Raw genomic sequence first — 26,130 nt, 5'->3', positions numbered from 1 at the left:
TGGGAGTCTCCCCTTCCTGCCACAGTTTGCCAGTGTTAGTGTGAAGTCAGGCCAACAAGTTCTGGTCAGGTAACGGGAGAGTCAGGCATTTCACTTCTGAATTTAAGCAGCAAAGGGAAAATTCACCTCAGGTACCACCGATGTGCAGCCAAGTCCTCCCTGAAGGATGCTGCGATGCCAGCACGAGCCTATGTGGGGCCTCGGTGGGCTGGAAGGCGAACTTTGCTCTCCTGCAGCCAAGGCTTTGAGCTGCAGCAGGAGACATAGAGGTGTCTCCCCTCCTGGGGTGATCCCTCCAGCCTAGGGCATTACAGGCAGATCCCTGCCTTGCTTCCCACTCCCACTTCAGCTCCTTCCCACAGCCTAGGGGACACTCAGCAAACCTCCCAGTGCTGGGAGAGCTGATTTTTCGGGGACATGGCTCAGGTCTACCCTGTGGCCGTGCATAAATGAGGTTTTGGTGCAGAGACAAAGTGATGAATGGACTGGGGGGCCTTGCATTGCAAGGCATGGCTCCTTCCCTGAAAAATGGCTGGATGAGAAATGTTTTCAGACGGGAAAAGGAAACTCACCCTGATCCCCTTATGTCAGTGATAGGCAGAGAAAACCCCGTGTAGGAGCCAGTCCTCCTCCCTCCCCATGGGCTGCACCCCACTGGGGCTCAGCACCCACTGGGAGCTGGGCTGGCAAGTGCCCGGAGCAGACAAAGCTGGGCATGTTTATCTTGCAGCTTCCAGGGATGCTCAGCCATCCCTAATTGCCATAAAAATAAATGCTTTTTGCTTCATATCACAGAACAGAGGAATTTCCCTCAGGGTTGTTTTATTTTTCCTCCTCGGTTTGGTTTTTTTTTCTTTTCTGAGGCCTCCCTCAAAGTCATCCCTTCCCCCTCCCTCCGCTGCCTCCTTCCCATGTAAACAAGCACACGGCACACACAGTCTGACACATCACACACATGGAAACACGCTGATGGCCCCGCAGCGGCAAGCGCTGCCTGGCACAGGGACGGGGCTGGCGGCACACGCGGCCGTGGGAGGCGGGTGTGCGGGCAGGGGGAAGATGCTGGCCACCAAAAAGAGCTCCCAGACAGCCTTGGGCAAGCCTGGAGAAGGGTGAGAGCCCACAGGCTCTATCCAGCCCCTCGGGCTGGAATCAGCAAACTGACAGATCCAATGAGGAGGGTGGTGTGAAGCCTTGCCCCATGTGAGCTGCCTGCCTGACACGACTGCAATGAGCCATCGCTGCGAGGACATGCAGCCTCAGCCGTCACCTCGGGAAGGTCTCTCATTCTCTCTTCTCCTCTCTGCTCCAGCACCTGACTTCTGGGGGAGCTGGTGTGCTTGCACCAGTCGCCAGGCTGTGTGGGGATGGCCCCAGGTGGTGACAGCAGCTCCGTGACCTGAAACCCAGCGTGTGCCATGCCCAGGACTTGCTGCCTTCACCTGCCTCCTGACGAGCCTTTCAAGAGCCAACGGGGAGCTCAACAAGCCAGGGGGGCTCTTCCCTGGGTGGCTGCCCCGGTGCCCTACATACCCCCCCATCCCAAGGAGGAAGATGGAGCTGGATCGCATGGAGGGCAACTGCAAGGGCAGAGGTGCATCGTCCACATGCGGGGTGTCAACTCTGCTGGGGCCCTCCTCAGCCTGATGCCCAGGGCAGGTTCTGCTTGCTGCCCACCACACTGCTCAGCCCCCAGGAGCCCCACTTGCCCAGTGAGCAGCTTTGCAAGGCGCTGGTGAGTCCTGTAGCCCACTGCGGCTCCCACCCACTGTCCCATAGGCTGCAGAGGGCACTTCCAGCAGGTAAGGCCATCGATCAGGGCGGCTGTACCCACTCCTGGCTCTGATTTCTCGGCCCGCCGCAGCACTGCTTTCGCAGGGGACACCGGTGGGCTTCCCCGGGGAGACGGGGTGGGCTCCCCCCCGGGGCATCCCTGCACAGATCTCGGGGGCCAGCCCGGGGGGACCGCGCTGCTCCGGCCACACCGTGCCGCTGAGGGATCGGTCTGGGACCGGCCTCGCCTTCCCGCTCCCACCCCGCGGCTCCGGGCGGGCGGGCCGGAGGGCGGCACCCCCGGGAGGGGCGGCAGGGCGGGCGGGACCAGGGGGACCCCCCTTCGGCCCCGCGGAGCTTCTGCCGCCGCCGCCGGCCCCGCAGGGCTCCGCGGCTCCGCGCCGGGCGCGCACGCTGCGGCGGGAGCGGCGCCGAGGCAGGTGAGCGGCGGCGAGGGGCCGGGCTCCGGTAGCGCGGGGACCCGGGCACCGGCACCGGGGCGGGTGGGGACCGGGGCACCGGCATCCCGGGGTGCTGCAGCCACCGGCATCGCGGGGACCCGGGTACCAGCATCCCGGGGCGCGGCGGCGACCGTTTGATCGGCAACCCAGGGAACAGGGCGGAGCGGGGCACCGGCATCCCGGGAACCCTGGGTACCAGCATCCCCGGGCATTGCAGGGATCAGCACCCTGGGGCGCGGCAGGCAGCCGGTGCACCGGCATCCCGGGGTGAGAGGGCAAAGAGAGCAGCGGCATGCCTGGGTGAGCAGGGATGGGGAAAGCGGCACACTGGGATGAGCGGGGAAGCGAGGCATCGATATCCCGGGATAAGCAGGGAGCCGCCGTGCCAGCACCCACATCCCGGGATGCTGCTGGGACGCGGGACATAGGGATACTCCTCTGTGCAGGGACACCCCTCTGCAGGCGGGGGTAAGAAAGTCCTTTTCCCTGAAGCCTCCTCACTACAGGGGCCGCCTCTCGTCCTCCCCAGGGAACGGGGCAGGGTGCAGGGGTTCCCCTCGGGAGCTGTGCACCCACTAAGAGAGACCTGGGAGCAGAGGCTGTCTCAGGACAGGGCATCATCCGCAGCAGGCGCTGGGCTCCCCGTTTGCAGGAGAAAGCCAAGCTATTGGTAATGACCCCCTCCTGCACCCCACAACGAGCAGGGAGTCCCCCCGTCATCTGCATTCCCAGCCCTCAGTGTACAGCCCTCAGTGGTAGCTTCTCAGTGTACAACAGCAGCTTATGCTCTGCTGCAGGGAGCAGCCAGCAGTGGAAATCCCTTTTCCATGCTCCTTCCTGCCCACTTTGAGAACCTCTCACCTCCAAAGGAAGGTCTTGGTCCTGAACATCTTCAGGCCGATGGGTACAGGGCTGCTCAGTGATGGGGACGTGGCTTTGCAGGGGTACTTCTGCATGAGGAGAAGGCAGGCGTCTTCCCAGTCCTGACCCAGCACATGGCTGCTGGGACACCATCCTGCAGGAGCTGGGAGGTCAGCCAGCCCACTCCCCCCATCAGGTACCCAGTGGGGAACCCCCACCCCTACCCCAGCCCCATGGGCATCCCATGCGGGACTTCTCCAGTGGTTTGCAGCCACAACCCCTGCACACCCAGGGCACGCGTGTGTCACCCAGGGTGACAGGGCATTTAGGATGGGACTACAGGGAAAGTATAAGGGTTTCCTCCTCCTCTAGGCATTTCTAATGGCTCCTTTGAGACAAGCCACATGAATCCCTTCTGGGAAGCCTCGCTGAGCTGTAAGTACAGGGCTTCTTATTTGGACCGTTAATCTAAATCCATTGTACCTGGTTGGAAAAGCCTCAGTGTGCAATACTCCCTGCACTTGCTGCATCCTCACTTGAATGTCTATTAGCACCTTCCTTCCCGCTGCCTTGGTTCCCCCTCTGCCAGTTAGAATAAATACACCTAACTTCCACTTGAAAGCCTTTAAGAAAAATTATGTTGTCAAGGGAAACTCTTCTCACATTTCTGTAAGAAATGCTTGATCTGTTGTTATATTTTTACTGTCATAAATGCATACATCAGAGATTTCTTCCTCCATGAGGTACATATTCATTTGAACACCCGACACCCAGCTCACACTGGGTTTGTGTAATTCTGATGGTTGTCTCTTTAAAATAGCTTACAATATATTTCAAAATTGATCAGAAAGAGACTGGCTTTATCTGTTCTGTTTTTCCAATCATTCATGGAAATTCGGGGTTGACAAAGGGAAAATTTTGCAAACTCACATCATTCCAGACAGACACATTTGTATTCTCTGTCCATTGTGCTTTAAAATAAAAAAAACCTCTCAGCTTTCCTAAAGTAAGCTTCTGTTTCCCAGCAGATACCACTGCAAATGCGAGGTACGTGCACGCTGTGATGATCCACAGGAGAGATCATGCCAGGTCTTAGTTCAAACCCCAGTTCTGTTGAGCTTAGCTGGTCATGAAACAAGTAGACAAAAGAGTTATAAAACTATTAATTGCTGCTTTAGATTCCTACATGAAAGCTGTATGTGGGCAGAAATTATTTGCTCTATTCAGAAGCGAACATCAGAAAGGAGCGTCTCAGTTCATGACCCTTCTCCTCGCTCTGCTTCCTGCGTGGGATGGAGGGGGGGATGGAGGGATTTCCCTGGGGTACAAAGGCTCACAAAGGCCTGACATCTACTGTTTTTTCTTTTGAGCTGTGAGCTGCCCCCCTCCTGGCTCTTGGGGTTTGGCACGTCTCATCCGGAGCCACCGTGGCACAGCACAGCCATGTGCCGGGGATGCTCCTGCTGAGCTGCAGCATCGCTTTGGGCTTGTCCTGCCATCCCAGCACAGCCCCTGGTAGCCACTTGGGCTGCCTCATGCCTCAGCCCAGCCCCAAGACCACCTTGCCTTTGATTTCAGTGACATTTGGCCTGGCTTCCCAGAGCAGCTGCTCTATAGGGAGGGTGCAAGAGAGGCTGAGGATAGGTGGGGGATCAGCTGGATCCCACAAACCCAGCCGCACGGCCCCTGTGTGTGTGTTTGTAGCCTGAATGCATGAGCATCTTTCTGGAAGGAACCTGGATTAGTCATCCCCACCCCACAGATGGGCTGTGTGATGTCTTCCCTGGAAAAGCTTATGTCACAGAAATTCCAATTTGTCCCTGAAAAGGAGTGTTTACACCCCTTTTTCTCCCTTGCTTTGGCCTTAACCATTAAAAAAGTTGACCCTTCTCTTTTTTCCCCTCTCCTTTGAAAGGCAAGACGAGTCCATTAAGCTCTGAGGCTTATCACAAGCCGGTTGCCTCCTTCAGACATGGTGTAGTGGGAAGCGCTGGCTTTGTGGTGCAAAGCCTGTATCTTTAAGGAGCCCTGGCTGGGAGATGCAGTGGAGTTAGCAGATGCCTTTGCCAGGCTATTTCACACAAATCTGGCATTTGCTGCACCCACAGACCTGCTCAGCTTAAAAATGTGCCTCTCGGGTTTATTTCTAACCATTACTCCATTACCTGCCCCTCTCCAGCTCTGCTCTGACCTCCAGATTTAGATGTTGAAGGGTCCCCCATGTCCCTCCCAGTCTGACAACCTTTTATGCTGTGTTTCTCAGACACTGGAAAACACGTATAGACCTTTCCCTGCCGCTAAAACCCCATGAGATGTCCAATGAGCAACGCCAGGCTGGAGTGCAATGGGGTCTGCAGGGGAACCAGGGTGAGGGGGACCCACCTCATGTCACTGACCTGGCCTTCACCCTCGGTGGCTGTTGTCCGAGCAGCCTGTCCTGTGTAGGGTCTGGTGGCACCTCAGCATCACCATAGGGACTGCAGCCCTTCCCTCGGCTCCTGCTGCCTCCATCCCTGCGGCACCTAAAAGTTTGAAGACTTCAGTGTGTGACACAAGACAGAGAAGGTGAGGGGTTTTCCTAAGAAGATGCTGGCTGATTAAAACCAGGGAGGGAAGCCTTTGAGACGGGAGACAGGCCAGTCTGAAGGTCACAAATGCCTCAGTGACTACTGCAGCAAAAGCATCAGTGGCTGCAGAAGTCATGTCGATACCAGCAGCGACCCTGAAGTGCAGAGCTCAGGGGCGAGTCATGCCTAATAGTGAGGTTCTTCCCAATTAATTGATGTGTGGGTAAGAAGTGTAATTCCTCAACCAAGAGAGCAAATGCAGTGTCCTCCCCGAGGACACCCAGCATGCTGGTGCCAGGAGCGGGGGGACCGTGTGGGTACGGGGCTGCTCCATGTTTCCCCAGGCATTTTGATGAATAATGTAGGTGGAGAAGTCTGATTTCAAGTTTGTGATGCAGGAAGATCACAAACCATTTTATTTGCCTTTTTATTTGCCTTTTTATTCTAAGCTTCTGGTCGAGATGGGTAAATGCATATGAAGGTGTGGGAACGCTTTTCTTTGTCAGATGCTTCAACTGCTTCTCATTAGAGAAGGGAATTTCTGCTGCAGGGAAAAGCCCAGCTCCCTGAAACTTTTAAAATCCTGAAGCACAACAGAAAGCAAAACTTTGGGGTTTATTTCCCTACCAACATACATATTTTTTAATTCACTCATCGATGATCCTGAATCATGTTTTTGTTATGTTTCAACGTTATTAAAATAATCTTAATATTTTACATGACAGAACACACAAGAGGAAACAAAGCAGGCAGATGAATTGTTTTGACACTTCTTTCGCTGAAATTCTCTCTAAAAGTGACACCTTCTGTGAAAACACTTTGATTTTAGCAAAACTGCCTTTGCTGCTGGGAAGATTGCACCATCTAAGAACTTTTTGACCAGGTCTAATTAGCAATGTAGGTAGTCGGGGTACAAAGCTCTTTGACAGAAACACTGCGGTTGGGATTTGATGATGATGATTTTTTTTTCCATGAGGGAGGCTCTTTGGGGGATAAATCCTCTCTTCAGTGACTAATTACCTGTTTGAACAAGGAAAGCTCCATGATGAGGTGCTGGAGATGCAGTAAGCTGCTTTCCATTAGTGATCTGTGAAGGGAGAAACTTTAAGAGGTAAAAGTCAAGGAAAAGTTTCACCTGGAAAAATCATTGGCTTTTTCCTTTTTTTCCTTCCATACCACCAAAGAACAACTTCCCAAAGCTGTTTCTTTCCCCTCCCCTCTCCCCAGTCCTCACCTTTCAACATGCAAACATCCCTCCTCACTCCCCAGGGTGCTTCTGCCCTCCACCCTGGAGCACCGGGGTCAGGGGGAGCCCTGCATCCCCTCCAGCTCTGCTGTGTCTCACCTGCAGGTGGAACCAGCTCCCGCTCTGCTGATCATGGTCAACAAGACCTTAAATTACTGGGGTCCCAGTTTTGAGGAGGACGTTATAAACATCAACGTGGGGGGCCTGAGGAGGCGGCTCAGCTCCAGCGCCCTCTCCAAGTTCCCCAACACCCGCCTGGGCCGGCTGCTCTCCTGCGACTCGGAGGAGTCCATCCTGCAGCTCTGCGATGACTACGACGTGAGCGCCAGGGAGTTCTACTTTGACCGAAACCCTGGCTTCTTCCTCTACGTGCTCCACTTCTACCAGACGGGGAAGCTGCACGTCATGGAGGAGCTGTGCGTCTTCTCCTTCTGCCAGGAGATCGAGTACTGGGGCATCAATGAGTTCTTCCTGGACTCCTGCTGCAGCTACCGCTACCATGAACGCAAGCTGGAGAGCCGGCACCACAACTGGGATGAGGAGAGCGAGGTCAGCAGCGTGGACACGTCCCCTGATGAGATCTCTGACATCAACCACGACCTGCTGCACTACAGCACACTGCGCTGCGGCAACGTGCGCAAACGCCTCTGGCTCACCATGGAGAACCCCGGCTACTCCATCCCCAGCAAACTCTTCAGCTTCGTGTCCATCAGTGTGGTGCTGGTTTCCATTGCCACCATGTGCATCCACAGCATGCCTGAGTACCAGGAAGTGGATGAGAATGGCAACGTGCACGATGAACCCATCCTGCACAAGCTGGAGTATTTCTGCATCTCCTGGTTCACCTTTGAAGTGTCTTCTCGCCTCCTGCTCTCCCCCAACCCGAGGAAGTTCTTCAAGCACCCACTGAACCTGATTGACATTGTCTCGGTGTTGCCCTTCTACTTCACGCTCTTGGTGGACTTGACCGTGGGCAGTGACTCAGAGCTGGGCAACCTGGGCAAGGTCGTGCAGGTCTTTCGACTCATGAGGATATTCCGGGTGCTGAAGCTGGCTCGGCACTCCACCGGGCTGAGGTCACTGGGGGCCACCTTGAAGGTAAACTGGCTTTTTATCTCCTTGTCTATTCCCTTAGTCTCTGTGCAAGAAGGAGACTTCTGGTATGGCCTGGGGATGTGGACAGACCCATTCCCAGTGAGCTACCAGCTCTGGGTGGTGTCTTGGGGTGGCAGGCTGGGCTGTTAGTATGCCTGCTAAAGCAACCACGTGTAAGGAGCACTGTGTGAGTCCTCTTTGTACACTCTCTTGGAGGAGTTCACACCATTGCTTGCAGGCGTTGGCTCATGCAGAACTGGTGCTTCCAGGGACTCAGCTATCCCTTCTCCACCATGGCATGCAATCCCTGTTGCATGGTATTGGGTTGGACTCAGGCATGCATGGGTGGATGGTGAAGTCCCACCAGAAGTAGGTTGGTGCCTAGTTGGGCTGTGAGTGACCTGCTGAGCAGCTGGGTATGCCAGCACCAGTGTGTAGTTCAGAGCTGCTCCTGTCTCCAGGCTGGGAAAAGGGGGAGCCTCCAAGGGCATGCTGCCAGCATCCCTGGTGTCTGCCCATCTTGGAGACAGAGATTCTGATCCAGCTGATCTGATGCTTGGATGCTCTAGGATATGAGGAGGTTGGGACTGGAAAATGGTTAACCATGGGTGGCACAAAGCAGCAACAGAAAAGCAAAGGGTTAGTTGCAGGGCCTGGGATGACTAGACCCCCTCCGCAGCACCCCCAGCCTCCCTAGACAGACCAAGAGCAGCTGTGACAAGAGAGTCAGAGCATGAAGCTGTCAGGAATTCCTCACCAGGCTGGTGCTGCAGCCCAGCTGTGCAGCATGGATCAGCCACGGTGCCCTGTGTGGCGCTCTGCTCTCCTCCAGCCCCTTGTGCTGAGGACCATGTGCTCAGATCTGGGGAGGGTGAAACTGTCCCTTCACCTCCTGTGCTTACACAGAAAATCCAGCCTGATGCAGAGGCCAATTAAACTCAGCCTTTAATTGTCTCTGATTCCTGGCGACCACATCAAGAGAAATCCAAATGCTCAGCCTCGAGCCTGCCAAGATGCAGAGTAACACACGCTCCCAATGCTCCAGAACATGCAGGGCTCCTGCTTGGTGCAGGGGGATGGTCACCAGGGCAAACATGTCGTCATGGGACTGCCTCTGGCCCCCACATTCAAACCACAAGACTTGTATTTTCAAGCACTGCTCATGCAAATATCCCTGTGCTTTCTGCCCACCCCCCCGCCTTCAAACAGTGTGTCAAACAAATGGCCAAGGAAAGCAACCTTCATAACAGAGCTTGAAATTCAACCAAAGGGACCTTCTCCTCCCACTCAGTGCCCGGCAGGGGCTGGAGCTGCAGCTCCTGTTGTTGCTGCTTCTGAAGGGCAGGGATGAAGTGGGACACAGCTGGGGACATCCCATTTCTTGCTGCTGCAGCAACAGCAAGACCAGCACGGGATGTCCTGGTATGGGCAGGACTTGGCTGCAGGATTAGACCCATTCCCGTGGGTAAGCCATGGACAAAAGAAACCCTCAAGTGTGGCTGGAGATGGGCAGCAAGTAGGAAAAGTCTTCTGCCAACTTCTGCTGTAAACCAGGACCAGCCCAGCCCAAACCCTGCAAAACACACAGAGCATCAGAATAAGTGGAGGGAAAAAATTCCTGGCATCCTCAAAGCCTGCTGAAAACAGCATCCAGGGAGGATTGTTCAAAATGAAGATGCCTGAAGTCCCACCTGCATCACACTTCTGAACACTCACCTCACTTTGAAAGAGCAATCAGCAACAGACCCATATAACACCGCTTGTAAAATTCAAATCAAATTGTACACTTGGGAAGGGCTCCCTGAACCCTTTCTGCGCTCCACTTAAGCGTGAACAACACATTGCAGCAGAGCAGGGACTGATGGGCTCATTTGCATGATATTAAGCAGCAGACAAGATCCAGGGAGCCGGCAGCATCCCGGCTCTGACCTCTGCTGAGCCGCTGATTCACCAAGTGACGTGCTCCAAAGTGCCACTTCCCGGGGACTCCGGAGCCGGCTGTAAGTGGGGATGAGAGAAGACACAAATCTGACGCAGCAGCTTGGCGTTGTGATTTAGTGGGCACATAAATTACAACATCTTGTTAATCATAATTTACTTCCTCTTGCCAGAGCATAAAGCAGCAGCAGAGGAGTAAAGGCTGTTAACAGCCAGGAAGCGGGAATGATGGCTCTGGCAAGCTGAGTAATTGTTCCCCTACCACCAAGTGCTAGCAGAGGGATTTCTGCCATTTGTGCATCATAAACCCTGAACGGTCTTCAGATTGCTTGGGGCCTCATCCAGGGTCTATTTAATTTGAGAAGAGGCTTCCTACACATCTCTGCTCTTCCCCCCTGCCATGCACGACATCCATTACCATTATTGCAGCTTCCCCAGTGTGGGCTTGGTGCCCATCTCCCACTGGCAGTCAATAGGTGTTAGGCCCTGAGTAATTTAGGCATCTGCAGGGATCTACAGCAGTTGTTCTCTGTCCCCTCAGGGGCCTGAACACACAAATAGATTGGAAGATCCAGAGCTGCACGTCCCCAGATGGCAGATGCGTCACCCTGCTGTCGTTACCACAGGCCATCTCTGTGCTTGGTCCCTGCAGTGGTGTCTCCAGCCAGGCTCAGACTGGGCTCTTCCATCTTGTTTGTCTTCTGCTATACTTGAGAAAAGATGTTCATTCAGCGGGGGAAAGAGCCCACACACATCCCTGTGCTGTCCCAAGGGCAGGCAGACCTCAGACCAAGGCAGGAGTCAGAGAGACTGCTGCCAGGGTGCCTGTTTTGCTGCAGCCTTTTATTGCCCAGCATCACCTCTCCCAAGGCATCCCACCCAAACCATGTCTAAAACTGCACTCCCACCCAAGCCCCAGCTGCCTGCCCTTGGGTCAATGAGCAATCCACACCCTTCGAGGATAACTGGCTGCAAATAGGTGCCTGAGGATCAGCTGGGGGATTCCTGGAGCCACCCCTATGCCGCATGACCCTGCTTGTAAAGCAGCAGGAGCTGTGCGACTTCCCTCTTGCCTTCACCCTCCAACACATCCCAGGGCCATAACTGATACTCTTTAAAAATGCATGAGGTTATTTGGCTCTGCTGCTCCCCAGCTGGGATGTACAGGCGTGTGTTAAGCTCCAGCCAGGAGCAAGGCTTTCATGGCCAAGTGATACAAAGTTGGTGCCTCCGAGCTGTTTGTCCTCCATGAGGAGCTCCCTCGGAGCTGCTATAGTGCATCTGCAGCCACAGGCGATGGCGGAGGAGGAGATTATTTCCCCTCGGTATAGCTGGCACTAGCTGAGCATCTTTTGCCAGCAGTCTAAGTGAAGTCTTCTCACTCCCTACTGTGAATCCACCTCTTTTATGTCTCGTCTTGACCGTGGAGGCTCTTTTCCCACGTCTTCTGCTGTTTGCTTCGCTCAAATGTTTCGTTTAGTCATTATGTAGTCTCCAGTAAAGCATTCCCTGCCTCTTTGGAGACGCTGGGAAAAGAAATCCTATCAGAGCTCTGCTTTCCTTTCCTCAAAAGATGAAAATCAAGCTGGCAGATCAGTGGCCAAAAACACCCAGGAAATGTGCTTGTGATCATCAGAAAGCGAGTGGACCAGCCATGCTGTGAGGCTGGCGGTGGCTTTGGCACTGGTATGTGGTTGGCCTGGCCTGGCTTCACCTAGAGGCTGCCTATTAGGTATTTTCTGGGGACCCACCAAGATAAAAGGACAATGTGTTTAAATATTGTTAGCCAAGATCAAGTTGGAGTGAGTGCTGGGGCAGGGGAGTAGCCTCTGCCTGGGAGCCGTGGCTGAGAAGCAGGAGGTCCCCTTTGCCTACCAGTACTGCTGTGGAGGGCAGAAGGGTGGCTGTGGATGCCAGGGATGATTTCCCCACTGCCCCACTCACGTGGGTCACCCACAAGTCCCCCGACGCCTCTCAGCCTGGCCCCGGGGGACATCCCATGGCAGAGGTGGACAGAGGCACTGGGGATGTGCAGGGCTGTATTTGCACTGCAGGATCCCAGTGTCCTGGCTGGGACAGGGGTGGTGGCCCCCACTGACCACCGCTGACCACTGCTCTGCTTTGCCTTCCAGCACAGCTACCGGGAGGTGGGCATCCTGCTGCTCTACCTGGCCGTGGGGGTCTCTGTCTTCTCCGGCGTGGCCTATACAGCTGAGAAGGAGGAAGACGTCGGCTTTGACACCATTCCAGCATGCTGGTGGTGGGGCACGGTCAGCATGACCACCGTGGGCTATGGCGATGTGGTGCCTGTCACCGTGGCGGGCAAGCTGGCTGCCTCAGGCTGCATCCTGGGGGGCATCCTCGTCGTGGCGCTGCCCATCACCATCATCTTCAACAAGTTTTCCCACTTCTACCGGAAGCAGAAGGCCCTGGAGGCGGCCGTGAGGAACAGCGGGAAGAAGGAGCCCGAGGATGTGAAAAGCATCTCCAGCCACGACCGAGACTCAGAGGCTCTGAGCGAGAGCTCCATGGGCAGAGGCAGCCCTGACCGCCGCGGTCTGACCCCCGGTGCCCACTACACACCCTGACCCCACTGTGCCGCTGCACTGGGGACCTGCTTGCTCACCACGAGCACGGCACGGCTGTTGCACCAGGACATGGCACCTGGCAATGCCCCTGCCCTGTGGCGGACCAAGGAGGGCTTGGAGGAGATGCCAAGCGGGTGCTGGCTGCTCCCAGACCCTAGGATGCAGCGTCCGGGTCCGCCTGGATGTGTCTCAGCCTTCACCCAGCAGTGGCTGCAGACACAGGCTGTGGCACTGGATGGACCCCTGCCAGAAAGGGAGTGAGAAATAAAGAAATAGAGGTGACCATGATCAGGCTCTGCCCTGGCTGCGTGAAGGAGGATCTTCCTCTGCCCTGAGGTTTTGTGTTGTCCAGGGTGAGGTCTAATAGCTTGAGGGAGAGACACCCCTGACCAGGCTGGCTGCCCTTGCAGGTCCTGTGCCAGTTTGGCATCAGCTCAGCCCCAGTCCTACCCCCAGCTGGAAACAGCCTTGAAAAGCTCAGCTGTCCCACCAGCCGTGGGGAAAAGGGTTGGAAATGAGTCTGCATGGGAGGAGAGGTGGTGCCCAGCTCAGGGTGAGCCCCCCTGTCCCCAGCCCCAGCAGTGGGATCGACTGGACCTCACCTTCCTTCCACTGCAGTTGGAGTTTAACTGCTCTCCCGAGCTGCCACTGCTGGGACCCACAGGGATCTGGGGCTGAGGCTGCACCAGGAGCACTGTCCGTGAAGGGGGGACACCGGCCAGGGACGACCCAACAAAAGGGACACTGTCCTCCAAGGCAGGAGCAGCCAGAGGGGATGAAGCTGTGGGAATCAAGGGGTCACCCCAGTGGGGCTCAGCCCCCCCCCGCCCTTTGCTCCATGGTGCTCCCACGCCACGGGGCTCCTCTGTGTGGCTCCTGGAGAAGGGAGGAGGCAGAGTCCCTGCAAAGGGCTGTCAGGGAGCAGACATGGGGGGATGCTCCTGGGCATGGAGAAGCTCTCTGTGCCATTGCCATATGCTTGTGATTTCCACTGTGGGAAGAGCTGCCAGAGAGCCCAGGGACTGCGACAGCTCATGATGGGGTGGAGGAGATGACCAAAGCCAGCCGGGTTCAGCACATGCCCTGGTCCTCCTCGCCACAACCTCCAGCCTGGCTTCATTCTGCTGCCTCGACCCTCCCTGCCTTTGGGCCACGCAAGGACAGGAGTGCCTAAGGAGGGGGTCACACTGTCCTGGGTACCACCTCTCCCTGGGTGCTGATGCTCTCACCTTCCCTCTGCAGGGAGGGAGCACCCACATATCTGCGGGAGGCCAGGGCAGAGGGGACCTTGCTCTGCTCCTCCTCACTGCAGCCTCTGGGCACCTCACAGCGGGCAGGGAGATCCACCCAAAGCACCAGGTCCCCTTCCTGCCCGGATCCCCAGCCTGGCTGAGCACATTCGGGGCTGTTCCCAGCACAGCATTAATTCCCTACGGAGTTTTTCCTTCACCCCCTGTTTCTCTGTTTGGAAATCATGTGGCTCCTTTGTGCACAGAGGAGCACACTCTGTATTGCAGTGCCAGTTCCGAGCAGGAGAAATGTGCACCCTGCAGTCACCTCATCAGCTCAAAAATAGGTTCATGGCTGCAGGGTGGCCCCAAGTATGTGGATCCTGCATTTGCCTTGGGTTGTCCTGGCTGGCTTTCAGCACAGCCACAGTTGCAGTGCTGGGTCTGCCTGTAGCCATCTGCTCATCATGGGGAAGCAAAGACAAACCAGTGCCAGCATGAACCCCAGTGGGACACAGGGAGGGGTCCCCAAGGAACAGTGGTGTGGGATGGAGGGTGCTCACCCTCCTGGCATCATCGAGTCTTCCAGTACTGACAGTCTGTGGTCTGCTCTGCGCTCGTTCTTACTGCAAGGTGGGACTGGTGAGCAGCGTCGTCCACTCCAACCAGCTCCCGCTGCACTGTTACTTGAATAAAGGAAGGAGTTTCCCCTTCTCTCCATAAATATTCCAGTAGCAAAATGTATTAAAATGTGAAGACTGAATTATATGTATTAATTAAAAAGCATTATGCAAATAATAAAGAGCATGTAAATTAATTTTCTATCTATGCATGGGATGCATACTGTATATTTTATTAAAGACCTAAGTGACCCGCTTTGCACTCTAGTTTTGTTTCGTGGTGGCGTGGGGCTGGGTGCATGGTTGGTGCAAGCAGTCCTGGGAAACAGATGGGATAATCCATCTCTGTGAGCCAGCTCTAGCACCCTCTTAGTGCACAGTAGAGCTCCCACTAACACAGCCCCTGCGTCGTCCCTGTCCCAGTGGTGACAGTCCTTGTGCCTGGACCACTGGCGCAATCTCTCATGGAGAATTCTGGATAACCCAACTCCCTGGAGGCGCAGTGAACAGGACATCCCTGGAATATGAGGGAATTGGTTGGAGGCAGCAGGCTCTTGGAAGAGCAGGAATCTGCAGAAATATACACACTGTGATCAGCAACACCCAGGGGCATGAGAGCTGAGCTGCCGGTGTGGGCAAAGCCAGTGCTGGGAGCCGAGGAGCAGCAGTTGCTATTCCCTCTAATAGATACTCTTGTATAAAGAAACTCATTTTATCCTCAGGCTCATGGGTTATGTTTTGGACTAAAAGTAGAAAAGGCTCCATTTTCAAAGGAAATATAGCTCAAGTAGCAAGAGTTAGTTGCTTAACTTGGTTAAACACCGTTTTAGACACCCCTTTGTCAGCAGAAGGCTGGAGGATGTGTGCGTGTTCCCGATGGCTCTCAGCTGCAAAGGCAAAGCTCAGCCCGACTTCCAGTGTCCCGCTGGCAAACTGCCCATGATAGGGACTGTGGTCACCAGCAGAGAAGGGATCTCACTGGTTAAGCTACATCACTGCAGGCTGCCTCTGGCCAATGCTGCTTGTAGGCTCCGAAAAGTTCCTTAGCCCCTTGGAAGGTTTAGAAGAGCCCTAAGGAGAGCACTGCACAGCACCAGGCTGCCGAAGGAAGAAAGGCCTTTGTACCTGCAGGGAGTTTTAAGCCCCGGAGCAGAGGCTGAACATCTCTTCACCACAATGAGCAAGCCCAGCGCTAGTTCTCTCCAGAGAGCAGATATCCCATCAGAAGGTTCAGCTTCTGCAAGTGAGTGGCTGCTCTTTGGGAGCTGGCTCTCCACTGTTTCAGGGGGTGTAGTTTGTCCCCCTTTGGCTTTATCCTCCTTCATCCTGAAGGCAGCAGAGAAAGTTGAGCTAGCTCCTGGTGCTGTAAGCAGCCTCTCCGATGCTCTGAAATGATGGGGGTGTCTCTGGGCTGTGTGTCTGCAGGGGGGTGGATGGGCAGGGGAAGATTTACTGCTGCTCTTCCTGTGTCAAGTGCATTCCTCTGCTAGATGTGATAGGAAGGGAGGGATAAAAATAGAGTTTAATCTTTATTCCTTTTGAGAGTTTTTCCATTAAAAAACACCCCAAAACCCCACCTGCTGCTAATCTTTCGAAGGCAAAAGCTCCCCTAACTTGGGGGTTCGAAGCAAGGCAGGACATCCCATGAGCCCATCTGCTGCCCTTGGAGCGGGGTGTGTGAGAGCTCCAAGCTCAGGTTTGGGAAAGCCACGAAAGATGTTTTCTTTTTTTAGCCTCCTGCTCTCTGTGAAGACATTAGGATTTGAATGGCTATGAGTAACTGCACTAGGAAAATCCTCCCACTGCTCTGCAGGCAGATCTAGCAGAGCTTGAGTTCTGCAGAGCAGGGAAGAACTGGGTGCAGGAAGGTGCCCAGCAGCAGAGGAGTGGGTGATCACAGCCCACGTTCGCGTTAGCAAGGCACTTCTGTGCAGTGATGGCTTGCCAGGACTGGTCTGACTTGCTATTTCTAAGGCAAGTAGGAAATTCATGTTCTTTTGCTAATTCCTAATCAGTTTTACTGAGAGTGACTGCGTTTTCATTTGGTACAGTGGGTAAATCAATTACCCACTTTTATCAGGTTATTTCTTCAAAAGCTGCTCTCTGCAATCACGAAGCAATTGATGAAAGAGGGAATTTTGCCTCCAGGGAATGGTCAATAAGGAGTGACCTTATTAAGCTCTTTCGTGCAGCTGAGAATTAGACAACTCTGCTCAAAGAGACAAAGTAAACTTCATTACTTTGGTTTAAAACTTCTTTTCCTTTGCCCATTTTCCGATCCGTGACTACCCTGAGCATAGGCTGTGCACTCAGCTGGTTATTGGGAAACAGGGAGATTTTAAAGGGCTGGATCTGTAGGAAGGAAAGACTCCTCAATGGCAGCATTTCCAGGATGTCTCCTGCTCGTAGGATCCTGATCTCAGTAGAGTTCAGGGAGTCAAAAATCAGTGCTTGAGTAGGTACCTGTTAAATCAGCACTACTTGTAATTCCTGTATTGTCTCTTGAATTTAAAAGGCAATTAAGTCACTTTCAGTCTGGAAAGAGCTGATAGGTGTTTCTGGTTTGACTCTTTAGAGCCAGGGTGATAAATGCAATGAAAAATTGTCCACTCTCAACTGGGGGCTGTCAGCCAACACTCAAAGCATTTATCCAAAGCACACGCTCAGACTCTTTTGGCCCGTGGACAGGAGGAAATGGGACAAAAGGAGGGTGTAGGAAAGAGTAGCTGGGCATAAAGGACACTGGCACAGCAATATCTGTGCCTTAATACTGATAATTATTACGGGAGGAGGAGAAAAACAGCTGGTGCTACAGGCTTCATGGAAAGTTCACTTTTCCCCCCATGGGGATAAAAAAACTGGCTAAACATCAACCTCAGCTCATGGCTGCTTGTCAGTCTTGGGTTTGTTAGTTGTATGGGACTAATACGTGTGCAAGCAGGTGCCCTGCTCCCAGCATGAAGGGAGAGCAGGGGAACACTCGCCTGGTATGGCTGCAGTGCTGGCAATACAGCCCTTCCTTCATGCTGGGGCTCCACAACAGCCGGTGATGTTGCTGAGAAATGCAATCGCTCCAGGCTTTCCCAGTTACTAGAAGTGCCCGCAGTCTCCCTCCCTTTGATTTCCACACTCCTTCCTCTAACATTTAAAAGCTCAGATCTATTTTGTTTCTTCCGGGATTGCTAAACCAAGGCTGACTCCTGAATGAATTCTAGATCTCTGCTTCGGTTAGTCATCCCTTCAGGACAGATTTAGTAACCGCTCAGGGAAACCACGTAGAACCCAGCAGTTCACCATGGAAGGCAGCTCCCACTCACTGTCAGCTTCATCTTTTCCTGAGCTAGAAAGCTGAAAGTGCAGCAAGTCAGCCAGGATATGGAGAGTGAGCCTCCAGCCTCACCTGGCGTGTAGGGAGGTGGATAAATTCATACGTAGCTAGTCCCAAACCTGACTGCAGGCGCAGGAAAGTTGCTGCAGTGTGAAATAACAGAACAGAGATAGCAGATAGCTCACAGTGCCCATCTGCTGGAGCATTCCTTGGGGCAAATGAACCTCCTATGTGTCTGCAGCTCCAGGAGTGCTGACAATGCTTCCAGTTGTGGGGAACCTGCCTGAACTGTCCCACCATGTGTCTTCTTGAGCTGCCATGAAGCTGGCAGCATGCAGACCAGCCCCTGAACTGAAGCAAAGCTCTCACATTTGAGGACTAGAGCAGCTCTGCTCTGGAGCCAGGCTGAGAGAGCTGGGCTGGGTCAGCCTGGAAAAGAGAAGGCTCCTTAAGGGGAGACCTTAGAGCAGCTCCAGTGCCTAAAGGGGCTCCAGGAAACCTGGAGAGGGGCTTTGGACAAGGGCCTGTAGGGACAGGCCAAGGGGAATGGCTTTAACCTGCCAGAGGGGAGATTGAGATGAGCTCTTAGGCAGAAGTTCCTCCCTGTGAGGGTGCTGAGGCGCTGGCACAGGGTGCCCAGAGAAGCTGTGGCTGCCCCATCCCTGGCAGTGTTCAAGGCCAGGCTGGACACAGGGGCTTGGAGCAACCTGCTCTAGTGGAAGGTGTCCCTGCCCGTGGCAGGGGGTTGGGACTGGATGAGCTTTAAGGTCCCTTCCAACCCAAACCAGTGATTCCTCTTGAGGTGCAGAATCAGCAATGTTTTAAGGCTAAAGAACTGCCTGTATAAAAATGTGTATCTGACATGTTTACTGCTTATGTTCATTAAAGCTTGTATGCTCCTACAGAATTTTGTATAACACAGGTTGACTGAAGGCACATCATGTTAAAACTTGTCTTCATAAGCAATAATACACCAGAGTATGTTAATGCATAAATGTGAGTCACCACACTGATGCTTTCAGGTAAGGACAGTTTATTTGCACCTTAGAACAAATAAGGCAAGATATTTGAGAAAGATCAAACAAAATCTCCTGTATCAAACTCAGAGGAATGCAATAAAAGTTACTGTTTCATACATATACAAACTAATGACCCAACACTATTATATACAAACAGCCAGATCTTACAAAATAGCATTTCAAGTCAGCACTTTATGCCAGTGTTGCTAATTTCTTTGTTACAAAAAAAGTTAAAGCTACAAACTTCACATTTTTAAGTCTCACATGACTGACATCATCAGTATCTCTGGGTTTTAGAAGTAAAGACAATGGTTTGTCCAGAACACTTTCAGCAGTGCAGATGAGCCCAAGGAGCACACGAATGCAGCTTCACAATTCAGCAGGCTTTTTGCTTAAGAACTTTGTCGGAACAGCTTTCCCTTGTGCAACGAGCCTTGATCTTAGCCTGGAGGACTCTGACAAGTGAGCAGGTATTATGCTCCCAGCCACTCTACAAAGGGACCAAAAAGGGAATTATTTTCTCTAACAGATTGAAAATCAGTGAAGGAGAAAATAATTCCTCTGCATTAGAGCTCCAAGCGCAGGAAACATAATCAAGTCTCAGCCACTGCAAGCATTTAAGAAAGGTTCAAAGACAGTTAAGCCATTGGACCAGTTTTACTTATTTTGGTTCATTTGCTGTATTTTAAGACAATCACATCAGCAAAGCAGAGTATTTCCAGAGTGCTTACATTCAGTTACAGCAGTCTCAGCTTGCATATTCTGTAAATAGACACCACCCTGTGGTGTTTCACCTAAAACTTGGGTTTTCTAATGCCCTCCGATCACTAGAAAGTTACTTACACAGTGCAGAGGTAAAACTACTCCCAGTAGAATCTGCTTGATCCATGCTACATGCAAGCAGTGCACAATTTACCATGTCACATATCCACATGTCTCTCACAGCAGAGATGTTGGGCCAGATCCATCCAAGTGACTAATGCAAGATCCAACGCTTGGTCAGGGAACTCCCTCCTCAGACGGGGGAGTTTCTTTGATGCAAAGGACACTCCTAATGAACACATGTCCAGGGCAAAACATACTGCACAGGTTCCAGACGAGCACTGTGTGAGCCCTGATGTTCACACACCACTTCACCAGACCTCACTGGAGAGTCCAGACTAAGGGATTTTAGTCTGTTAACAACAATGAAGTTTTAATTACCTGGCTTTGCCAATTCAAAACTTGCCCAACACTTGAGGCTATCAGCTCACTGGCTATCCCAGGATGAATTCTTACTTCAGCACCCTAGATACACTGCTTACTGCCTCCCTTTGCCCTTAGGGACAGCTGGTTTGCTGATCTCCAGAACAGCTCTGTTCGCACTGCAGATCAACTGAGACAAATGGATGCAACCAGATCTGCAGAGGGGGTAAAAATGGCTTGGTTCCTTTCACAGCAATGGAGAATACCTGTTACGGTAGCCAAGAGTCTGCTCCAAGGGGCACAAAGAGCCTACGGAGGCATGAAATGAACGCTTCACCTCTCCAGCAGCATTTGATTCAGGAGATACTGCTATTTAGTTTAATTATCTAGGTAATGTACCAAGGCCTATTGCAAAAGAGTGACATGGAAACTGTTCCCTCTATCAGAGTGAAAATAAAAATAAATCAGTAGAAATACTTGCTCTGTCCAAATATTTCATCATACGCTAAATACAGCTAAACCTGTGCACCTCTGCTGTTACGGCCCATGGGGCAGAGGCACCACTTGGTCTTTGCCCTGCAACGAGGCTCTTTGCTTCTTCCATTTTACTCTCCGCTTTTCTGGTGTGAGTTAATTGCACCACCCTCACAGCGATTGTACATGCTGGGGCATGTTCATTGATTGAGCTATACCAGGAAGGAACATCAGGGAAATTTAAAGAAAGAACACAAGATCATCCAGAGGAACTGGAAGATAAGAGACAGAATCTCTTCCAGTGGGACATCAGTAATTGTCTTCTCATCCAGATCAACTCTGCCTTCGTTCCACTACCATAAATGCACATCTTTGTTAATTCAACGAAGTCTTCACTTTCAGTTCAACTTTTCTGATGTGCTAAACCTTGCAGAAATGTGAAGGATTGTGAAATTAAGTTTTTATTCAAGCACCTAAAGATGTAAATCTGAAATGAAGCCTACAAAATGTTTCACCAACTGTGGAGATTTTTAAGTCCTCTCAGACACAGCAGAAGTACCTAATTCCTGAGAGAGGTTCACGCAACTTCCACCCGTTCAAATACTGTTTCCTTTTCCCAGCACTCCACCGTCAGCAGGGTCTCCCCAAAGGACATTTCCAAACAGACAGATGAAGGGGAATCAGACCACCGACTGGCTTTTGGTTTTAAGTCGGTGTGGATTTTAAATTGCAGAATGCAATTTCTGATGGAGGCACAACATGCTTTATCTACTTGTATCAATTCATAATGTACACAAAAAGAGGACAAAACTGAGGTCTTGAAGAAACCACACTTGCTTAAAGCACACAGTGTAAGGCATGGGGCTTATTACAGGCTTTTTAAAAAAATGAGATTTCAGTTTCTTTCAAAAGGCTGGAACAGTTTGTACATGTTCTCACCCGCTCTCTTCAGTGACCTAAAACTTTTCAGTACCTTAACAGTAGAAAGATACAGCTAACAGCTTGAAATAATTGAGTTTGTGCATTCACAAAGAAAAACAAACAAACAAAAACCCCATAAAAGATGCAGCTGTTAAATACCACAATCCATATTAACTTAAAATGGACTACTGAAAGTTCAGTTGAAAAGAGAGTGAGCCAACTTCCATTAGCCTATTTCTATCTGTTCCTCCCATTTAAAAACAACCCCCCTAAAAACAGTAACAAAACTCCTTCGGAATAATGTTTTAAATATGTGTTTAACATTAAAACATACCATCAGGATTTTCCACTTAATGGCATTCCTGAGTTCACAAAAGGTGCTATGGAAAAATAAATGAGCAGAAGTATTGCCCTCTATTTTGCTAGCGTATTTCAATAGAAATCAATCTGTTTAGTAGTCATAAAAGCAAGAGGTTGATTGTTTGAGGGTGGAAGAACATTCTACCAGTGGCTCAGAAGTTCTGCTGCCGCCGCTTCTTGGCTTCAATGGCATCAAGGATCGGCTGCCGCTTCGACTGGTACTTCTGGCGAATCTCTTCAATCTCCTGCTCCATCATGGGGTCCAGGGCTGAGAGCCTCCTCTGAAGTTCATCAACACTCCAAGTCTTCAGCTAGCAGGGAGGCAAAAGAAGAACAGACATCAGCATCAGTGCAGCCACTGTCCACGCATCTACAGGGATTCTGCTGCCCAGCTGATGGTCACGATGCATCTTTCAGTAGGAGAAGGGGAAAGAGTTCTGCTCGACTGCTGCTCTCAATGAGACTGGCATGAACCTAAGGGTTCTGGGCTGCCTTTGCTCATTTTACAGGTGCATCACATGCTCTGTTTAGTGACAGCGTGAGTGTATAAAACCGGTGAAATGTGTCCCCCATTGAGCTGTTTTTCTAACACTTCATTTTGCAGGCTTAGAACAGAAATACTACACTGAGGTGGAACAGAAGTGAAGTTCTCTCCCCCTCCCCTTTCTACTAAACTTCCTTCTGCTAAGTGACAAAAGGAGACAGAATCACAGAAGGGGTTGGGTTGGAAGAGACCTTAAAGATCATACAATTCCAACCCCCTGCCACGGGCAGGGACACCTTCCACTAGAGCAGGTTGCTCCAAGCCCCTGTGTCCAACCTGGCCTTGAACACTGCCAGGGATGGGGCAGCCACAGCTTCTCTGGGCACCCTGTGCCAGCGCCTCAGCACCCTCACAGGGAAGAGCTTCTGCCTAAGCGCTCATCTCAATCTCCGCTCTGTCAGTTTAAAGCCATTTCCCCTTGTCCTGTCACTACCTGCCCTTGTCAAAAGTCCCCCTCCAGCTTTCTTGTAGGTGAACAAGAACAAAAAAAAAAAAACCATTCACAAAAGTTGCATTTGGAGAAAAAGAAGGCAGTTATGTACAATCTGGCTGAACCTCAATCATGGCAAGGAATCCCAGAACACACACAACATGTCAATTTGGGTCAGCCCTATACTGATACAATATGCAAGTACGATTTGTATTTCACGCTACATGTGAAGATGTCAGGCTAGTGCGGACAAGCTTCCCTTCACTGAATTCCCTATCTGCCTGCCCTTTGTTTAACTGGCTCTCCTGTGTGTGCTAATTTGCTGAGAACTGGCCCAGGAAAGTTTTATTCTCTGATTAGAGATGCCAAGCATGGTCTGGGACAGTCTAGGATCTCCATAGCTACACCCTTTACATAATAGTACAACCTACAGAACAGACAAGATTTTAGGATAATGTTAAGAAGTATGGACACTGGAAGTGCTTCAGATGTTCACCTCAGCACCAGTCCTTTTCCCATCCAAGGCCAAGTGGTTCCCAAAAGGTTTTTTGGGAACAAAGAAGTGTCAATTTTTAGACTTGCAACAAATGTTGTAATTGAGTGACTTATCTTTACTTCAGCTAAATGCAAGTGATGATGCTGTCCTGGTTTAGCTCTCAAATTAGTCAGCTATTGCAGTTATTCTTCAAGCTATTTCTGAACCAAAACACATGGTGAAATGCTTGACACCTGTTACAAGGCAACAACTGAATTACTGGCTATTTAATGGCAGTTTACATCAGTCCTTAAAATGTATATAAATACTAAAATATGGAAATCCTGATCCTTCTTCTTTTTAGTGGAAGAGATACCAGTCCCCAAAACACAAAGTCATCTGCTAGCAGATTTCTCATGAGGTCTTTTGAAATTCTTCAGCATATTCTGCTAAGTAAGGTATTTCCTGGTTGCAGTCACAGGATCACAAATCCACTTTAGTAATCTAGGCACACACAAAACAAAACCTTTCCTGCAAGGGTACACAGTCTTTGGGTCTCTCCAATCAGGCAACTGTTCATTAGAAAGACAAAGCACTTCCTCCACAAAGCTATACATTATTTAAACACATTAATGCAATTTTACTAGACAGCAGTTTAAGTTGATGCATGGCACCAGTTGCCTTTTCACACTAATTTATTATGAAGCAGGTGATTATTCAACATTCCCCTTCCTCACAGTCCAGTGAATTGAACAGTCAAATAAAAATGCAGAAAAGAAAACATTAATTCAAGTACTGAACACATACTAAGCAGCTATAGCGGAGCAAATGGCTGCCAGGTCTTCCAGGGTACCCAGTGCTAGACTACTAAGAGTTTGGGAACAGACCTAATATACCTTGCTCATGGCTTAAACCAACTATTAGATGTCAGAAATAGTCCTAGGGCTGCAATTTTCCATGGATGCCCGCTGAGCCTTCTCCACCACCCTCCTAAAGTGCTGGGTGCTGCCTACAGGCAGAAACAAATTGCCAGAGTTGGCAGACCACAGGGCAGAGCAGATCTGCAGTGATGGGCTCTCCCTACTAATGTTCTCGAACATGATTTAGCATCACTGGACATCCTCCATGGATAATGACACACAAAGTCTTTCTGCTAACTGTAAGGAACTGCCTGCCAAGGGACGCAATGGCTTTGACAGTTCCTCGGACTGTTTGTCAGGACAGATGGCAAACAGTATGGAAGATGCTTGGAGTACAGCTAAGTCTGGAGTGGGCAAAAGTCTACTGATATATATCAATATGAATACATCGAGACGTGGGTTACCTGCACAGTGGGTGATGCAGAACAAAATACTGCATCTTAAGGAGATGATGTACTCCTTACAGCTACTTAAGGAGACTGATGACAGGTTAAATAGAACAAGGATGATGGGAGAAGGAAGTGAGGAGAGTCGATGCAATGAAAAAAATCTAAGAGCACAGAAAAACATCCTGCGTGCAACGCTGTGTGTTTATAAGGATGAATTAATTGCAGAGTTTTCATCTGGAATAACGTCAGTGTGGCTGTGAATGCCATGCTATTCCTGAGAGAGGAAGAAAAGCCAAAGGGCAACACTAGTAAAGGTCCAGAACGTGACTGTTCACCACAGATGAGCTGATGAGAGACTGACAGGAGTCCAATGACTAATGAGAGCTAGAGCCCACACAGTTGCAGAGGATGCTCAGCCCTCTGCTTTCACTGTGCGACAACACGAGCCCTGGGACCCAGCTGGGCTGGTGCTCAGCTTGTCCTTCCACCTGCATATGCATCTTTAAAAGCAAAAAAAAATAAAAAAAAAAGAGAACTGCTTATACATGATGGCCTCCATTTCACTTTACTGCATGACATTTCACTGTAAACCCATGCCACAGACAGACTCACTCCCAGAAAGGAAGTTTTTAAACTCCAGCGTTATCTATCTCTGCAGTGGCAGACTCCTGGGATACTGACATTATTCTCTTAGAGAAATGCCAGAAGCAAAATAAGAAAAGAAGGACAAGGACAGAGCATCTCCTGACAGATGGTTACTCAGGGTAAAGTCTCAGTGCTGAACAGCTGCAATTAGAGCTGGTTTGAGCCACAGGCTCAGTCCTATTCCTCTGCTCACTTCTCCTCAGCAATTCTTCCGTGTAAGAAGTCTGAATGTCTTTGTAAAAGCTATCTATTTTAGTCCACAGTGATCAAATAGCTAAGACAAACTTTTAAAGGAAGGAATCTCATTTCACATGTAAAGACTGATATCAAATACTTGTTCTAAGGTTGATCAAACACGTTACCAACAGGGAGAGGAGGCAGTGCAGCGAAACTGTTCAAGCAACGTTGTATGTGCAGAGAGCTAGTTTTTAACCATTTCATGAACCATGTATTTTTTCTCAAGGTTTTGAGAACAATCTTAACTCTGTAAAAATGCCCAACTGAAGACAAACACCAGAGGTGCAGTGTTCACCTGAAAGCCTCACTGCCACGTGCTGTTCGTTGTTCTTCAGGCTGCAGACACCACTGACAGCAACATCTTGTCTTAATATGCTGATGATTTCTACTATGTAATTCAGATGGACATACATAATCACATCTTTCAGAAGGACATAACCTACAGCCTTTCCATGCATATGCAGCAATGATGGGCAAATCAGGAACAGATCATTTGATATACAATTTCTTCCTTAAGGAGTAGATTTGTAAGCTATTCATGACATCTCTTTGCCAGCATTTCAAACTTGCAGATAACGACTCCACCGAACAACGTTCACCTCAGCAACTTCTCAGTTGCCATCCTTTCAAATCGGTGTTTTAAAAATAGAGAAAAAGCATTTGTTATAGTCAGGTAAAATGTCACTGCAACATGATATTCTACTGAATGTAAAAATCGAAGCAGCAAAAGGAGAATAAATAAAGGCTCTCTTCAGACATGTTAGAGATAGCCACCGGTTCGATATTCAAGGGCACCATGGTCTGAAATTTATACCTATGCAGTTC

The 26,130-nt window shown here is 50.8% G+C and overlaps 3 protein-coding genes across 9 annotated transcripts in view; 1 reads left to right on the top strand and 2 right to left on the bottom strand.

Moving 5' to 3' along the window:
- Positions 1 to 956: 956 nt before the first annotated feature.
- Positions 957 to 14,630, top strand: KCNS1 (potassium voltage-gated channel modifier subfamily S member 1). Of its 5 annotated transcripts, none has more exons than XM_030503463.1 (3): positions 957 to 1,735; positions 7,014 to 8,006; positions 12,074 to 14,630. In XM_030503463.1, the coding sequence occupies exons 2-3, from the start codon at positions 7,041 to 7,043 to the stop codon at positions 12,527 to 12,529; spliced, it is 1,422 nt and encodes a 473-aa protein (XP_030359323.1). In that variant the 5' UTR covers positions 957 to 1,735; positions 7,014 to 7,040; the 3' UTR covers positions 12,530 to 14,630. The 5 variants fall into 5 exon arrangements, with proteins under 5 accessions (XP_030359323.1, XP_030359319.1, XP_030359320.1 ...); XM_030503459.1 differs by having other exon boundaries at positions 957 to 1,802; XM_030503460.1 differs by lacking the exon at positions 957 to 1,735 and adding an exon at positions 2,158 to 2,213.
- Positions 1,816 to 2,412, bottom strand: LOC115615378 (proline-rich protein HaeIII subfamily 1-like). The gene has a single exon (XM_030503467.1). It carries the CDS (start codon positions 2,410 to 2,412, stop codon positions 1,816 to 1,818), a length of 597 nt encoding a protein of 198 aa, XP_030359327.1.
- Positions 14,631 to 18,722: 4,092 nt separating the features above from the next.
- Positions 18,723 to 26,130, bottom strand: part of STK4 (serine/threonine kinase 4) — a 47,460-nt gene continuing 40,052 nt past the window's right edge. For 2 of the 3 annotated variants that reach the window (XM_030502945.1, XM_030502946.1), the window contains one exon: positions 18,723 to 21,976. In XM_030502945.1, the coding sequence (XP_030358805.1) occupies positions 21,818 to 21,976 (159 nt within the window). In that variant the 3' untranslated portion in view covers positions 18,723 to 21,817. The remainder of the gene's footprint in view (positions 21,977 to 26,130) is intronic. The other variant, XR_003993957.1, reaches the window with a different exon arrangement.

Source organism: Strigops habroptila, chromosome 13 (genome assembly GCF_004027225.2).
Source record: "Strigops habroptila isolate Jane chromosome 13, bStrHab1.2.pri, whole genome shotgun sequence".
NCBI classification, from domain to species: domain Eukaryota; kingdom Metazoa; phylum Chordata; class Aves; order Psittaciformes; family Psittacidae; genus Strigops; species Strigops habroptila.
This window is presented reverse-complemented; position numbering and strand designations above follow the sequence as displayed.

Bases quoted from the DNA above. Each gene is read 5' to 3' on its own strand.
- LOC115615378 (XM_030503467.1), bottom strand. From the start codon at position 2,412: ATGCCGGTGCCCCGCTCCGCCCTGTTCCCTGGGTTGCCGATCAAACGG.
- KCNS1 (XM_030503463.1), top strand. From the start codon at position 7,041: ATGGTCAACAAGACCTTAAATTACTGGGGTCCCAGTTTTGAGGAGGAC. The intron at 8,007-12,073 runs GTAAACTGGCTT...TTTGCCTTCCAG, and splicing joins CACTGGGGGCCACCTTGAAG to CACAGCTACCGGGAGGTGGG.